Raw genomic sequence first — 18778 nt, forward strand, 5'->3', positions numbered from 1 at the left:
GGATCTTCTTTCTCTTCTCAATGCTCATCTGGTTTTAGATGATGGCGCTTCCTCTTAAATGGATTTATTCCGAACCTGTTTGGATTGAGCAATGGCCTTTATCATCTGAAAAATTGATTGCTCTTCATTCTCTAGTACAGGAGCAACTGGCTGCTGGTCATATTGAGCCTTCCACTAGTCCGTGGAATACTCCTGTTTTTGTTATCAAAAAGAAAAGTGGAAAACGGAGAGTTTTGCATGATCTTTGCCAGATAAATAAGTGTATTCAACCTATGGGACCTTTACAATGTGATCTTCCAAATCCTAATTTAATCCTACAGTCTCATAAATTACTGTTTGTGGATTTGAAAGATTGCTTCTTTACTATTCCTTTACAGCCACAGGACAAAGAAAAATTTGCTTTTACTATGCCTGTGTTAAATAATAGTCAACCTACAAAACGCTATCATTGGTGTGTTTTACCTCAGGGTATGTTAAATTCTCCTACTTTATACCAACATGTTGTGGATCAAACTTTGCAACCTTTTCGTGATCAATTTCCTTCTTATTTAGTCTATCATTATATGGATGATATTTTAATTGCTGGCCAAGATTTTGATGAAGAACAAGTGTTACAAAAACTGACTGCCATTGTGGCCAGAAGGGGGCTCTATATAGCTCCTAAAAAAATACAACGCACTGCACCTTACACATATTTGGGGCATAAAGTTTTACAATCTTCTTCTATTCCTATATTACCTGGGCTGAAAGTGCAAACTTCATATACTTTAGTTCAATGGCAGAAATTGTTAGGCATAATTAATTGGGCTCGTCCATATTTTCAAATCTCTACAGGAGAAATGTTACCTCTTTTCTCTTTGTTAAAAGGTTCCAAGCATCCTGGAGACTTGGTGTCTCTCATCACCTTGCAGAAGAATTGTCCACATGATATTCTAACTTAAGTTAGACTGTGATATGTTGATAGAATAGCTTCCACAGCTATGGGACTATGGTTAGCAATTCTTCCTACTTCACCATTACCTACTGGATGTCTTTATTCTCTCTTTACTGAAAAGGCAATAAACATTCATGAATGGTTAAATTTATCTGCTTCTCCTCCGCGAAATATTTTTCCTTATCAGTCAGCTTTAGAGGAACTAATTATTAAGGCATGGAGACGAGCTCTACAATTAACAGGTCGAGACTTGGATGGTATTGCTTTCACTCGTACTAAACTTGAACTTGAACATGAACATTTAATGACTGTCTCTGACTCATATCAAATTATTTTTTCTCAGTATCTTGGTGATATTAGCTATTCTTTGCCTAAAGATCCTTGAATAGTTATTACAAGTACATTAAATCTCTCTTTTTCTTCTGTTTTTGTTCGCTCTCCTCTTCCTGAAGCCTTGACAGTATTTACAGATGGATCACCTACTCGAGGTGTAGTGATTTGGACAGATGGTCATCAATGGTTTTCTAAATACACTTCAATTCAGACATCTGCTCAACGTTCTGAGTTGGTTTGCTATTGGTTGCCATAGTAATGGGGACATGGCACATGGCATTTGGGTTAGGGAAGTGAGCTGGTGAGGTAAAGTTCCATGTGAACTAAAAGGGAGGTTTGCTCTCTAGAATTACTGCGCCACGGAGTGGACTTGTTTACATCCTGTCAAGGCCAACTGTCCTAGGGCTCCAGATGGGCAAAATACCGGAATATGAGCTTCATACAACATCATACTGGACATTGATTGGACACTCAGCAAGGGACCCTGTGGGGGGAGGGATTTGGGGAAAGTTTCAGTCTGTAACTTTTGCATGCTTTGAATCAGATCTTGTCTTGCTTTTGCTATCATTTCAAATTCAGTAAAAGTACTCCGTCTCTATCTCAATGGAGTTGGAGGTTTTCTTTCTTTCTGAATGGAGGCAGGCCTGACACCTCCTTTCTTTCCCTCTAAGTATTGTTGCTTCAAATACTCTTGTGATTACAAGGCTATTATGGTAGAGTTAGAGAGGGAGTGTTTAAAAAAAGGTGTAGGACTTGTCAAGGCCCTTGGCTTACAACCATTCATTTAGTGACAGTTTAAAGTTATAATGGCACCAAAAAAAGTGACCTATGAACATTTTTCACACTTACCTTTATTAACATCCCTATGGTCATGTGATCAAAATTTGGATGCTTGGCAACTGGTTCACTGGCAACAGATTGGCAAAACTCACTTATCAATTGTCTCGCTTAGCAACAGATATTTTGGACTGTATTGTGGTCACAAATTGAGGATTACCTGTATAGTCCCTTTTATTAACTCGGTATTTTCAGTATGCTTAGAAATGGCATAATAGATAATTTAACTCAGAAGCCTTTAAAAAAACTATGTTAGGTGGGTTAGATAAAGATCACAAAGGTCAATCTCCATAACATCACCAACGATGGATTATTCAATCCAATTATTATTTAATTATTCAATCAAGATCTAAAAGTACATACTATACTGGAACCACAATCATTCCTGCACTGCCACTTACTACTTACAAGTATAAGAAGAAGAATGATAAGGAACAAAACATTTTTTATATTCTCCTAGCCAGCAGTAACAGTAAGAAATAGACCTATTTGCATGGATATGAACTGTCTTCTGCTCAAAGTGACCTGCTGAGCAGCTTGACCACATTTATGCCTTTAGCAATATGAAGCAAAAGTTGGCTTCTGGAATTCTTGTGCTTATTCCTAGAGTAGGTGTGAGGGGTAATCAGTTTACCTTGTATGTGATTTACTGAGCATACTTGCAGAAGAGATCCTTACAGGTTACTAAAATCAAAGTGCTTAACAGCAAAGAAGCAGAGCAGCAAAAATCAAATAAACCCAAGTGAACCCAAAACACGAACTGAAAGACTGGAAAGAAAAGGAACAACTTAAAATTTAAAGGAAATTTTAAGATTATTGAAATTACACAGATCTGTGATTTAAAAACAATATGGGAGAAATGTAGGAGTTGCCTTTACATGGTATGCTATAAGAAGAGGTCAGGCAGAGCTCTTGCCAAACCCAAAGATTTGGAATACTCCATGAAGGATGAAACTTGGAGCAAAACCATCATCATGAGTCTATGGTGGAAAGTAAGCTACCTAGGAGGAATGCCAAAGTCAATGTCTTCTGATAAAGCTCTGAGGCTCTTGTTGATATTGCTGCACATTGCATAAGTGGCCAGAGCTCAGGTTTCAATTAGATATGGGGGATGTGTTTTGCTTTGTATTTGTGCCAAGATAATAAGTCTATATTTACTTGGGGGGTGGGGGGTGATTGAAAACAGGGTAAATTATCCCTTCATTTTTGTTAGTTTACCAATTTTCATCACTTAGGAAGGAGCAAACATGGGGCTAATGAAGCATGTTTTTTTTTACTAGAGCCCACTTTATCAGATATATCTAACAAAGGACTCTAGTCAAAAGATATTTACACCATAATAAATGTGTTAGTTTTCAAAAGTTACAAGAAGCGTGTAGATTTTGAATCAATAGGTTTTGGAAATTGTAAGGACTAATCTGTTCTATTAAGGCTGGTTTATTATATCAGCAGATTAATCAAAATACACACTCATTCAGTGAGGTTACTTACAGTAAATAAAGAGTTTAATCCCCAAACAACATCCTGAAAAGGGGAAAAAAAGGATTCAACCAAAATTAAATATCTCAAATGCATTATATATAAAAACAGATAGATAGATAGATAGATAGATAGATAGATAGATAGATAGATAGATAGATAGATAGATAGATAGATAGGCAGACAATCAGAAAGATCATGAAACTACTGGAAACATCCTTATGAATTTCATAATTTTTCAAGAACCTGATTTGCAAATTTGCAAACAAATGCAAATCTTTGAAACTATGCAACCATTTAAATTTAAATTCCCTAGTTCCTGATTTTTATATCCCTGTTATCAGGTATGTTTATCTTAAAGCTCTACAGCAGACATGTCCAGTGGAGTGCACACGGCTCTCGACCCACAAGACCATAAGGTTTTAACATTATTGTGTGCATTTATATACATTAACTATATTATATAGTTTATATGCAGCCCAAGAAAATTCCTCTTCACTCAATGTAGTGCAGGCAACCAAAAGGTTGGACATGCCTGCTCTATTACATTCTGACATATTCTCAGACTTTCCAAGCTAAATGATACCCAAGCTATGAGAATAAAATATGCTGGTTAGCTGGCTGTTTGACTAATTATATGCCTTTAGTGATTAACAACGGTTTAAAGAAATGATTTTGGCAATTTCCTCTTGCCTATTCTACTCCCTTTATTACTATTTCTCAATTTATTCTAGTGAGTTGAAGGGACTCTTTTGAAACAGTGTGGTACTGTTTATAAGCACTGCTGGGAACTGCTAACAATTTCTTCCTGCCTCACTGATAGAAATCTTCCAAGGATCAAAGAGTATTCTGTTAATGAAATTACACCAAGTGGATTTAACCAGTGTCAATTAGCCAAAAAATATAATTTATTTTTTGCTATTTGTAGCCTCTTGGTTTTGTTTCCATAAAGTAGCAAACAATGGAAATAAATAGCAAATATAAACATACTGTATCACTCACATTTAAAATATTATTTGACTTCATTAGCTTTAATAATTATATCACTACATACAAAAATCCATTCTAAATATGTCTTTCTCTGAAAATGAAAAAAGTATCAGTGGATACTTTATCAGCACATTAAATGAACTATTCTTTGCTCTTGACAGTAGAAATACTTCAACAGACTGAATTGATCAGGATTATATGGGAGTCAGAATTCCAAGTTTAAGGTTTTTTGGTTGGTTTTTTGGACATGACATTCCTGGTTAAAAATAGAAATACTAAATTTTCTCACAAAAAGTAATTTTGTTGTAATATAGGATGTAATATAGATTGTTACATGGACTATGTAACCATGAAATTGATTGATAATGATTCTCTGGCATTTCTGTATATAAAACTGTAAATTAAAAAAATAAAATTCATTATCACTTAATAAGATTCAATTTTTCTAAAGAAAAAGAAAAAAACCACTAGGAATAACAGAATAACAGAATTGGAAGGGACCTTGGAGGTCTTCTAGTCATAAATGTAAGGTACATTAAAAACGCATAAAAATAAGTTTTAAAAAAATCATTTTAAAATCTAGTCTAGTGATTGAAAATGGCTGTTTCTTAGTTCCTATCAGATAATATTATTTATTACAAGTAGAAAAGATATCCCTAGAAGTAGGGAAGATAACATTAAAATGTGTTGCATATACTTCCTCAAGTCTCACAGATTCACACTGATCCCAGATTATTTCACAAGATTTAGCTCGTCATCTGCATTGTCATTGTCCACGTACTATCAAGCTTTGCTCAAATTTGAGCAGTTTTACCTGCTTTGTTTTAATTTATTTAAATTTATATGCTGCCTATTGCCTTTGCAGTGACTTTGGATAGCTTATAAAATGACTGCAAGTATTCTTCACTTAGCAAATGTCTGATTTAACAATCTAAATTTTGAGCTCATTTATGGTCATAAGACGAGGACTACCTGTATTGGCTATTACTTTTAATTTCTGGCAAAAAACACCCATTATGGACAATCAGTTCACTTAACAACTGTGGCATTTGTTTTACAACTGCTGCAAAAAATATCATAAAATCGAGTCAGTCCAAGGGTGAAATCCGACTGGTTCGGGTGAACCGGTAGCGGACATTTGGACTGGGTTGCCGAACCAGTAGTGACCGCTGGCTGGTCACATCCCCGAACCGGTCCCCCAGTCTCCACTCACTCGCCCTGCCCAGTTTCTGCTCTGCAGCTTGCCTGCCTGAATTGCTGCGCCCCAACTGAGTGACCCTGACCTGCCTGCCAGGTAAGTCTGTGAGTCGCGGCCTAGTTAGCCGCCCCTGCCCCCCTGTCTCAATCTACCTCCCCTACTCCCTTCCCCATGGCTCGCAGCCCTCCCATGCTTCCCTGCCTTCCACACGGCCTTCCCAGCATCCCTGTGGTCAGCTTGCAAAGGCAGGCAAGTGGGGACTTCCGGTTGACTCCGTTGGCAATGGAGGTGATCTTTCTGATCGCCAACCTCTGGATTGTGTTGAACTGCTAGGACAGCGTCAATCAGCTGCCCAGTGGTTCGTAATTCCCCCTCTTCGGGTGAAGAAGAGGAGGTGAGTGGCAGGAGCAGAGGTAGAGCTTCCCTAGAACCCCTGGAAGACATCAGTGGGTTCAAAGGGTTAAGCCCCTTCAGAACTCCGAAGCGCTCCAGTTCCGAGGTTTTTTTTCTGCTTAGGCAGATCTAATTGCCGCGACCAACGCCGGGACCGACTTTAGCTCATAGAAGAAAATACTGGACTGAACAGATATGGGAGAACTCTAAATATAAAAGCAAGTAACCAAAATCAATTCCCTGTTATTTTACTTTAAGTGTTGGAAGCTGATTTCAAAGTGAAAATGGCGATGGGCTCTTAACGAGCTAACAAGCTGAAAATGAAAGTGTTAGAACTTTCACTTTGTGCTATGTATAGCTGAAGAATTGCTGGAGACTTTTTAAAACGTTGTAACAAGAAGGGGAAAGAGATACTGAGACTGTTTTTTTGAAAGACCTAGAAGATTTATTAGTAACATTTAGGTAAAGAGTAACTTTTTAAAGATGGCTGCAAAACAATTAAAGACAACTGTAACAAAAATCCCAGGAACATCTACACTGGGAGTTTCTCCAGGACATGCAGCAGATACAAAATCACTAAATTTGGAAGCACTTCACGATAATTTGAAAGAGTTTATGAGAGAATCCCTTAATGATGCTATGAATTTGCAAACCTCTTTGATAGAAGAAAAGCTTAAATTAATTACAGATGAAATGACAGAAATGAAAAACCAGATGTTAGAAATTCAAATTGGAAATAAAGAAGTTAAGGAAGGTTTGGTGTCAGCTGTACAGGGTTTGGCATCAAATGTGATTTTATTGGAGGAGGAAGTAGAAGAAATAAAGAAATTTAATTCAAATTTGGAAAATAAGATGGAGGAAGCTCAAAGTAAAATGGACAAAGTAGATGATGAAATTGTTTTGGTACAATATAGAGCTATGGAATTTGCATTAAGAATCCGTGGTCTAAAAGAGAATAAAGAAGAAAACTTAAAAGAAATTTTTTCTGAGGCCTTTGCGGAGATTTTGGCAGTTCGCCCAGCAGAGGTGGCTTTTTACATTGATAAAATTTATCATGTGAATTCGAGGATAGCAAGACACAGGAATCTTCCGAGAGACATTGTTATTTACTTCACTACTAGAACAGTGAGAAATGAGATTTTGCAAGCTTCATTTAAAGGAGAGAAGGTTCAAGCGGCTGGTCAAGAAATTTTAATATTAAAGGAAATTCCTCCAAAAATGCTGAGAGGCAGGAAGGAATTTGCTTTTTTGGTGAATGAACTTAAAAAATGTCAGATTGAGTACAGATGGGATATTCCAACTGGTATAATAGTATACTATGAAGGGAAAGCACATCGTCTTAATACAGTTGGCAAAGCACGAGAATTTTATGCTTATGTGCTTAAGGCTGGAAGTCCACCATCTTTGGATGGTAGGAGAAAGGAAGGTGAAATTAAGGAAAAAGAAGTGATAGTGATGGAATATCTTTTACAAGTGTTGGATGCCTCTAAGACTGTACCAGAGATTCCAAGAGAGCAGAGATTGACAAGAGCGGCCATTAAACGTAAAGAACAAGAAGAAAAGGCCCAACAGGCTCAACTTGCAATTACTAAGACGGAAATAGTGGGAGGAGCAAGATCTAAAGAAAAATATGATTTGCGGCTGGTGCTTCAAAAGTTTCCGGTTGCTGATAATGGCAATTAGACTTTTATCATGGAATGTTAATGGTCTAAACTCACCACAAAAGAGAAGAAAGATATTTCATTATTTGAAACAATTTAAAAATTGTTTACTATCTAGAATACTAGATCAGAAATATTTGATAAACACACGGTTAGGAAAACATTTTGTTGCCTCTGCTACAGAAAAGAAGAACGGAATAGTTGTTTATATTAAGAGTAATTTAACTGCAACATTAATTGAGGGGGATAATCAAGGAAGATATATCGCCATTTAACTTTTATTGGAGGGGAGAAAGATACTTTTAATAGGAGTTTATGCGCCAAATCAACAACAAGAAAATTTTTATAAGTTTTTACATAAAAGAATAACATCTTGGGACTATAAAACTCATATATTAATGGGTGACTGGAATGGAGTGATGGATATTCAGAAAGATAAAAGAAGTCTTAGAAATATTTCCAGTCATCCTCCATTACTTCCAAATTTTTTGCCAAACCTTGAAAAACCATCAATAAATCTTCTCTAATTTTTTTATTAGTCTCTTTAATTTCTTCCCTAAGTTGATCCTTCACACCATGAATATTATTCATAATTTCTTTAAATCGCTCTTCAGAAACTCTATTCTGTTCCTTTAATATATCTTCTAAATTAGTTTCAGACCCCCTTCTCGTCATGGGAACTTTTGGTGGCTTAGAAGCCATTTTAATTTAAGTAAAGTCTCTAATTAGAATTATAAAATCTCAAAGTCTCAAAAAGTCTCCAATTAAAGTTGTAAAATAAAAACTTTCACCTTGCCTCCTCTGGAAAGCTTCTATTCAGCTAAAATCCACAAAGACGAACTTCACTTTCTCTCACAAGCAGCCTCCAATCCACTTCCTCTCAGACGCCATTTCTTCCTTCACTAAGTTCAAGTGAGAAAAAGTTTTCCCCTTTTAAAAAGGAGTAAAAGTCAGCTCTCTTCTTGCTTCCCCAGTAATCGATCACTTGTATTTGTCCCGTCTGCTTTAAGTTATTCAAAACGGAATCAATTGAGCAGAGGTGGGCGTTTTCCTCTTGTCCTGCTTAATTAACAGGATCGAGCCGAGTCTGGAGTGAGGCTGGGTTATGCAGGCAGCCCTCCGAGACTCTGCATAAGAAAGCAGAGCCCCTGGGGCAATCTTCTGCTATCCAGCCGCTCTGGCTAATCTTTCACCCAGAGAAAAGCTTTGAAGCTGGCTAACAGCCGTTCTCCCGCTGTTTCACCAGCTTTTACAGAATCTCAGTTCGGGACGCCATTCCAGGCGTCCTCTCGGGGAAAACGAAACCACCGGAGGTAATTAGTCAAGCAAATCAGTATTTGGATAATAAAGTTGGAGAGCTTCAAAATAAAGTGGATAAAAATGAGGATCATGTGGTGGTATTGCAATATAGAGCGTTGGAGAAGGCTTTGAGAATTAGGGGTCTTCAAGACCGGAAGGAAGAAGATCTTAAAAAAGTTATATCAGAAGCCTTAGCTGAAATGTTAGGCATGGACCCTCGAGAAGTTGATTTTCAAATTGATAAGGCATATAGGGTTAATTCTTGGGTAGCGAGGCAGAAAAAGCTCCCAAGAGATATTGTAATTTATTTTTTAACTTCTACAATAAGAAATCAGATTTTGCAAGCTACATACCAAAAGAAATTGCAAATAGCAGAACAGGAGGTGTTGGTTTTGAAAGAGATCCCTGCTAAAATGTTAAAGGATAGAAGGGATTTTAGGTTTTTTACACAAGAGCTTAAGAAGCATCAGATTCAATATAGATGGGAGGTTCCAATTGGTTTAACAGTATTTTTTCAAGGCAGGAGATATCGAATTGATACTGAATTGAAAGCAAAAGATTTTCTTTTTAATGTATTGAAAGTGGATGTAGAAACAGTGGATAAAAGTCTTCAAGAGAAACAGAGTGGGGAAGCTGAAACTGCACCTGTGATATCAAGGACCTCAAGAACAATCTCAAGAACAAAGAGTGACAAGGGGAGCTATTAGGCGTAAGGAGATGGAGGAACGACTTCAAAGACAGGAACAGGATTCTACTACTGAAGCTGTGGGAGGAGCCAAGCCGAAGAGTGAGGGTCTTCAGCTAATTGCTCAGAAGCTTCAAGAGGCCAGAGATGGCAAATAAATTTTTGACATGGAATGTTAATGGTTTAAATTCAGCACAGAAAAGAAGAAAAATATTTCATTATTTGAAACAATTTAAAAACGATGTGATAAGTTTGTAAGAGACACATATAAAATTATCAGATCAGAAATATTTGATTAATTTGAAATTAGGTAAACATTTTGTTTCTTCTGCTCCGAATAAGAAAAATGGTATAGTTATATATTTGAAGAAAAATATATCAAGTAAATTAATTGAAACGGACATTCAAGGAAGATATATTGCTATTGAATTGATTTTAGAAGGAAAAAAGACACTTGTGATTGGCATATATGCACCTAATCAACAACAAGAAAAATTTTATAAACTGTTACATGAAAAATTGACTTTTTGGGACTATAAAACATTTATTATATTAGGGGATTGGAATGGTGTAATGGACACTAGAAGAGATAAAAGAACTCTTTCTAAGAAAATTCCTATGCATGCAAAATTGCCTAAATCTTTTTTTGATTTGATGGAAGATTTTGAGTTGAAAGATATATGGAGAAGGCAGAATTTTGATGATAGAGATTATACTTATTTTTCGGACAGGCATCAATCTTTTTCACGTATTGATTTTATATTAATTACCAATGACTTGCTTTCTAGGGTTAGGAAAACAAAGATATTTCCAAGGTGTTTAACTGATCATAGTCCGGTATGGATGGAGTTGCAATATGAAGGTGGAAGAAGATCATGGAGAATAAATGAAAATTTGTTTAGATATGAGGATAATGTAAATCAATGTAAAAAACAAATGAAAGAATTTTTTGATTATAATTTGGGAAAGGGAACTTCGATAGAAATGGTGTGGGACGCGAGCAAGGCCTTTATGAGAGGAAATTTGATATATATTAATAGTAGACAGAAGAGAAAACTACAAAAACAGTGTAGGGATTTAGAAGAGGAAATTCAGAGGAAACAACAATTATTGGTATATAATCCACATGATTTAAAAACTACTGAAGCGATAAAGATATTACAGAGTCAATTTAATATGTTAATGGCAGATCAGGTGGCAACCAATATACAATATGCTAAACATAATACTTTTTGTAATGCCAATAAATCAGGGAGGTGGTTGGCTTATATGTTAAGGAAAAGACAGAAAGCACGTACTATTGAAGGAATTGAATACAAGGGTAAAGTGCGATTTCAACAGGATAAAATTAAAAAAGCTTTCTTGGAATATTATACAAATTTATATGCCAGAGATACAATATTGAATATGGATATTGATAAATATTTGAAAGAATATAAGGTTAAAGGTTTAACTAATGAACAAAGGGAAGAGTTGAATCGGCCTATAACTTCTGAGGAAATTATTTTGGTAATAAAGCAATTAAAAATAGGGAAATCCCCAGGCACAGATGGACTTACAGCAATATATTATAAAAAGTTACAGGATGAGATAGTTGGTCCACTTATGGAGTTATTTAATCAGATATTGATGGGAGGAAGAGTACCATCATCATGGAGGACTACTTTTATTTCATTGATACCAAAAGAGGATCAGGATTGTACTAAGCCTGGGAATTATAGACCGATTTCACTCTTGAATAATGATTATAAGATTTTTGCAAAAATAATGGCAAATAGGTTAATGGAAATTGTACAACAAAGGATTCACACTGACCAGTCTGGTTTCATAAAAGGGAGACAAATGAGGAATAATGTTAGGCAGATAGTGAATTTATTGGAATATTTGGAAAAGAAAATCAGATTCCGCAGCGTTTATATTCTTGGATGCAGAAAGCTTTTGATCGTTTGCATTGGGAATTTTATTTAAATTAACAGACAAAATGCAATTTGGAAATGGTTTTACACGAATACTTAGGGCAATTTATGGAGAGCAAACAGCTCAGATAATAATTAATGGTAGTTTGACAGATAGTTTTAAAATTGCGAAAGGAACAAGGCAGGGTGTCCTTTATCACCTTTATTGTTTATTTTATCTTTGGAACCTTTATTGGATAAGATAAGAGAGTTAAGGAGATAGAGGTATTAGAATTAGAAGATATGAATATAAAGTTAGAGCATTTGCAGATGATTTGGTTGTTATGTTGACTCAGCCTATAAATTTGAGTGTATATTTGTTGGAAGTAATTAATCAATATGGAAGGGTCTCAGGGTTTAAAGTGAATCAAAATAAAACAAAAGTGTTAACCAAAAATATGATTAAGAACCAGAAAGAAAAACTAGAGGAAATAACAGGATTTGAAATTGTAAAAAAGGTTAAATATTTAGGAGTCTTTCTTACTTCATCAAATGGAAAATTGTATAAGAATAATTATGATGTGTTATGGAAAAAAATTCAGAAGGAAATGAATACTTGGAAAAAATTACAATTATCTTTGTTAGGGAGAATAGCAGCTATAAAAATGAATGTTTTGCCTAAATTCTTGTTCTTGTTTCAGATGATACCAATAATTAAGAAAGATAAAATTTGGATGAATGGCAGATTGGAATTAATAAATTTATATGGGAAGGAAAAAGCGAGAGTCAAAATGAAAATAATGCAAGATACACGGGAAAGAGGAGGATTAAAATGCCTAATTTAAAACTGTATTATGAAGCAGTTGTTCTTTCGGTAATAAGTGATTGGTTTAATTTGACGGAGGAAAGGATTTTGAATATAGAAGGTTATGATTTATTATATGGTTGGCATGCATATTTATTGTATGATAAGAAAGTAGATAAAGCTTTTAAGAATCATGTGTTGAGAATTTCTCTTCTGCGTGTCTGGAAAAAATATTATTATAAGTTAAATTACAAAATTCCTATATGGGTATGTCCTCGCACGCAGTAGAGAATATAAATATAGAACAGGAACAAGAAATGATTACTTATAAAGATCTTTTATACAATGAGAGGAAATTTACAACTAAAATCTTTGGAGACATTAAAAGAAGAAGGGAGGAATTATACTTGGTTTCAATATGGACAGTTAAAGGCTAGATGGAAAGAAGATCAGAAAATTGGTATCATTCAAAATGAAGAAAATCTGGTTAAACAAATTAGAAATCAAACTCAGGGGCATATAAAGAGATTGTATACTGTGTTGATAGAAATAGATTCTGAAAGAGATTTAATAAAGGATTGTATGATAAAATGGGCACAGAATATTCAAGAACCAATAATGTTGGAAACATGGGAAAAATTTGGTTAGAAATGTTAAATTCATAGCGCAGAATTTAAGGGAAAATTTTTATAAGATGTTTTATAGATGGCATTTAGATCCTAAGAAATTATCATGTATGTATCCAGATATGCAAGCGAAATGTTGGAGATGTAATTGTGATGATGATATTTTCATGTATGGTGGACTTGTAAGAAAATTAAGTCTTTCTGGATAAGAATCTGGTGGATTATGCAGAATGTTCTGAAGAAGAAGATAAAGTTCCTACCGCAATTTTTCCTTTTGGGAATAACAACGGACTGTACAGTGATTGAGACTAAGTTGATTTTGAACTTAATAACAGCAGCACGACTGTTGATTGGACAATATTGGAAGAAAAAAGAATTACCCACAATAGAAGAATGGATATTGAAAGTTTCCAATTTGGCTGAGATGGCTAAAATCTCAGCCTTCTTGAAAGACAATACTCAAGAAAAATATTTAAATGAATGGAAGAACTGGATTGATTATATTCAAAATAGATATCAGATTAAGAAATTTCGGATTGCTTTTGAATGAAGGATGTTATTTTTGATTTTAATGGAAGAAGTCAGGTTATGTGAGAGAGAAAGATTATAATTGTGTTAGATTTTAAAAATTTAATGTATGACTGTTTTGTTTAAGGAACTATACCTTGTGTTTGCTCCGGGAAGTCTGGGGGGGGGAGGGGGGTTTAGGAGGGAGGGGGGAGGGGGAAAAATTTAATTGTTGTAAAACTTTTTTAATAATAATAATAAAAAAAAAAGAAATATTTCCAGTCATGTTAAATTGCCAAAGGCCTTCTTTGATTTGATGGAAGATTTAGAATTGCGAGAACGTAATGTAGAAGAGAGAGATTTTACTTTTTTTCCTGATAGACATCAATCATTTTCTAGAATTGATTTTATTTTAATTACTAATAATTTGTTTTTTAGAGTGCAAAAAACTAAAATTTGTTTCAGAATTTTGTCTGATCACAGTCCGGTTTGGATTGAGCTTGATTGGGAAAAGGAGGGCAGGAGTTCGTGGAGGATGAATGAGAATTAGTTTAAATATGAACAAAATGTAAATGAATGTAAAACTCAAATGAAGGAATTTTTTTTCTTTGAATATGGATAAGGGGACACCTATAGAGATAGTTTGGGATGCTAGCAAGGCTTATATGAGGGGAATTTTATTGGATATGAGTAATAAATATAGAAACAGATTGCAGAAAAAGCGAAAGGAATTAGAAGAGGAAATTAAAAGGAAGTAACAGTTATTGGTATGTAATCCAGGAGACAGTAAAATAAAAGAGTCAATAAATATATTAAGAGGTCAATTTAATATGTTAATGGCAGATCAGGTGGCAACTAATTTACAATATGCAAAGCATAACTTGTTTAATAATGATAATAAACCTGGAAGGTGGTTAGCATATTTATTAAGAAAGAAACAGAAACAACGTATAATTGATAGAATAGAATAGAGGTAAGGAAGTATACCAGCAAAACTTGATTAAAAAAGCTTTTCTAAAATATTATACTAAGTTATATGCTAGAGATGTGATTAATGATGAAGATATAGATATTTACAAGAGTATGGTATCTTAGAAATTACAGCAGATCAAAGGTAAAAGTTGAACAAACTAATTACTTCAGAGGAAATAGTGTTTGCAATTAAGCAGCTTAAAGCGAATAAAGCACCAGGTACAGATGGTTTGACAACTACTTATTATAAAAATTTACAAAATGAGATGATGGAACAACTTAAGGTGTTATTTAATAGAATACAAAGGGGAGGAGAAGGTCCTCCCTCATGGAAGACAGCTTTTATCTCATTAATACCTAAAGAAGATCGAGATGGTGTTAAACCAGAGAATTATAGGCCAATATCGCTTTTAAATACTGATTATAAGATATTTGCTAAGATATTAGCGAATATATTGATGCCACTGATGACTCAAATAATACACAATGATCAAACAGGATTTATTAAGGGGAGGCAGATGAGATATAATATGAGACAAATTGTAAATTTACTTGAATATTTGGAAAGAAATAGCCAGGCCTCAGCAGCACTTTTTTTGGGGGGATGCGGAAAAAGCTTTTGATAGATTGGATTGGCAGTTTTTGTTTAAAGTAATAGAAAAAAATGCAATTTGGGGATTATTTTACTCAAGCAATTAAGGCTATATATCGAAAGCAAACAGCTCAAATAATAGTAAACGGTGGATTAACAGAATCTTTCAAGATTGAGAAAGGGACTAGACAAGGATGTCCCTTGTCACCGTTATTATTTATTTTAACTTTGGAAATATTATTGAACAATATACGTGGTTTAGATCGAATAAAAGGAATTAGAATTAAAAACCAAGATTATAAATTAAGAACGTTTGCAGATGACCTGGTTGTTACTTTATCTCAACCAATATCTAAAGGAGACAATAGATCAGTATAGTAAGGTATCTGGGTTTAAAGTGAATCAACAGAAGACAAAAATGATAATTAAAAACATGAATATACATCAGAAGGAAGAACTAGAAAGAATAATTGGATATGAAGTAGTTAAAAAGGTCAAATACCTAGGTGTATATATTACAGCATCGAATGTAAAATTATATAAAAATAACTACGAGGTATTGTGGGGAAAAGTAACTAAAGAAATGGAGAATTGGAAGAAGTTACAATTATCATTGTTGGGAAGAGTGGCAGCTATGAATGTTTTGCCAAGATTTTTATTTTTGTTTCAAATGATTCCAATATTGAAGAAAGATGCAAATGGCATCTTTTACAGGAATGGCAAAAAGGGATTAGTAATTTTGTATGGAAGGGTAAAAAACCGAGAATAAAGTTAAAAATAATGCAAGACGTTAGGGAAAGAGGGGGTTTAAAAATGCCTAATTTGAAATTGTATTATGATGCAGTTGCTTTAGCTTTCATTTCTGATTGGATTAATTTAACAGAGGAAAGGGTTTTGAATATAGAAGGTTATGGTTTGTTACATGGTTGGCATGCATATGTATTATATGATAAGAAAACTGATAAGATATTTAAGAATAATATGGTTAGAAATGCTTTGTTGAGGGTTTGGAAAAAATATCAATATAAGTTAGATGGAAAGATACCAATATGGGTTATCCCCAGACATATGATAGAGAATATAAATATATTACAAAAAATGGAGGTTATTACTTTCAAAGAGCTTTTGATTATGGAAAAGGGGAATTACAATTAAAATCTAGGGAGAAACTGAGGGATGAAGGGAGAAATTATACGTGGTTCCAGTATGGACAATTGCAATCTAGATGGAAAATAGATCAGAAAATTGGTATTAGGCAAAGTGATGATAACTTGGTAAAACAAATAAAAGATCAAGGTCAACAGCATATGAAGAGATTATGTAACGTATTGGTAGAAATTGATTCAGAAATGGAGTTGGTCAAAGATTGTATGGTAAGATGGGCACAAAATTTTCAACAACCTATAATGTTAGAAACATGGGGAAAAATTTGGGTGAGGAATGTTAAATTTACGCAAGCACAAAATTTAAGAGAAAATTTTTATAAAATGTTTTATAGATGGCATTTAGATCCGAAAAAACTGTTGTGCATGTATCCAAGGGCCTCTGGTGGCGTAACAGGCTAATGCAGCCTATTATTAACAGCAACTGCTTGCAGGGCCTCTGGTGGCGTAACAGGCTAATGCAGCCTATTATTAACAGCAACTGCTTGCAATATTGCAGGTTCAAGTCCCACCAGGCCCAAGGTTGACTCAGCCTTCCATCCTTTATAAGGTAGGTAAAATGAGGACCCAGATTGTTGGGGGGCAATAAGTTGACTTTGTATATAATATACAAATGGATGAAGACTATTGCTTGACATAGTGTAAGCCGCCCTGAGTCTTCGGAGAAGGGCGGGATATAAATGCAAAAAAAAAATTAAAAAAAAAATGTGAAAGCAAAATGTTGGAGATGTGATTGTGAGGATGCTACTTATTATCATATATGGTGGACTTGCAAAAAAATTAAAGCTTTTTGGATTAAAATATGGTGGATTATGCAGAACATTTTGAAGAAAATCAAGTTTGCTCCACAGTTCTTTTTATTAGGAATAATTCCAGATTGCACTGTTATAGAGACAAAGTTGATTTTGAACTTAATAACTGCTGCGAGATTTTGATTGCACAATATTGGAAGAAAGAAGACTTACCTACAATTGGAGAATGGATTAGTAAAGTATCATATTTAGCAGAAATGGCAAAAATTTCTGCCTACTTGAAAGACTATACACAAGAAAAATTTATTTTGGAATGGAGAAAGTGGATTGATTATATTCAAAATAAGTACCAGATCAAAAAATACAATTAGTTTTTGAGTGAAGTTAGGATTTGCTATGTATTAGAGTTTAAGAAAGAAGGGAATTGATAGGGTGATGGTGTGAAATGACTGAGGATTATGTTTTATGTTATATTTTAGATTATGTTTGTTAGATACTATACCCTGTATTCTGTTCTGGGAAGTCTCGGGGGCGGGGAAATGGGGGAGGGAAGGGGGAAGATTATAAATTGATTGATTGCCATTGTACAGGAATAATTGTAGAATTAAATAAGTTGGAATGGTGTAAAATCAGGGCTGCTCAGCAACCACTCCAGAAGGGAAAGGGTAAGGAGAGAGGAGTAAAGAAGGAAGAAAGTAGGTAGGTAGGTAGGTAGGTAGGTAGGAGAGAAGGGAGGGGGAAGAAAGGATAGGAGGAGCAGAAGGAGGGGAAGATAGAGGGTTAAAGGGAAGTGAGAAGTGGGAAGGAGGAGGGGAAGTAGGTAAGCGAGGAGGAGGAAGGTGGGGAAAGTAGAAGAAGGATGAGAAGGGTAGAAAGGATTAAGGAAGGGAGTGGCGACTGAGCAGGCCTGATTGAGCTTAATTTGAGTATACGATCGATTGTTGGATAAGTGATTGTATTGTACACTGGTCAAATTGTTGGAATTATTATGGAAAATAAAAACTTTTTTGGATAAAAACAAAGGCAGGCAAGCGGAAGGCCAGGTGGAAAGCAGGCAAGCATGTTGTGGCCGCAGGGTGCGGGGAAGGGCGCTAGCAGCCTACTCCCTTCCCCACAGGCATGCCTGTTGCTGGGAAGGCGCAGTGATCCCTCGGCCAGGGCGGCCCTGGTGGGACTACATTGGCCTCTCAGCCTGCACCATGTCCCACTCTGACCAGCCATGCAGCTACAAGGGCAGCAACAAGGGCAGCAACCTGGTCTTCACCAAAATGAAGGGCTACCTGCACTGGTCAGCCTGGGTAAGCGCCACTGCCCAGGCCAAAAGGAAAGCGCCGCGGGCTCCATGGTGGCATGGCCAGGCCTGGCCCTCTTCTGGCATGGGGGGCTGCCACCCGCCTGCCCACCAGCAGCTTCTGCACCTCTCACTCCGCTTCTTTGCCGGTGGGAAGTGGTGCTGCGGCTGAGCTTCTTTCCCCTGGAGTGCCAGACTCTGTGGGCCAAGTTCCTGGAGTGGCACTGCTTGTCGGCCGGGCCAATCTGCAAAGAGAGCAGGCAAGTGGCCGGGTGGGAAGCAGTGGGCTGCTTTGGAGCCCCAATCACCGCGGAGCTGGCACAGGAGGCACATGGATCTGGGTGGAAGGTGCCCTTTTCTGCAGCA

General features: G+C 35.7%; 1 protein-coding gene across 7 annotated transcripts in view; it reads right to left on the reverse strand.

The window, feature by feature from the left end:
* The window catches only part of UBE2F (ubiquitin conjugating enzyme E2 F (putative)), a 195252-nt gene that overhangs the window by 24769 nt on the left and 151705 nt on the right, over positions 1–18778 (reverse strand). For 5 of the 7 annotated variants that reach the window (XM_058185880.1, XM_058185862.1, XM_058185909.1 and 2 more), the window contains exon 8: positions 3596–3628. The exons of the other annotated variants lie outside the window; for them this stretch is intronic. In XM_058185880.1, coding sequence (XP_058041863.1) covers positions 3596–3628 — 33 coding nt within the window. The remainder of the gene's footprint in view (positions 1–3595; positions 3629–18778) is intronic. 7 annotated transcript variants of the gene reach the window in all.

Source organism: Ahaetulla prasina, chromosome 1, assembly GCF_028640845.1.
Source record: "Ahaetulla prasina isolate Xishuangbanna chromosome 1, ASM2864084v1, whole genome shotgun sequence".
NCBI classification, from domain to species: domain Eukaryota; kingdom Metazoa; phylum Chordata; class Lepidosauria; order Squamata; family Colubridae; genus Ahaetulla; species Ahaetulla prasina.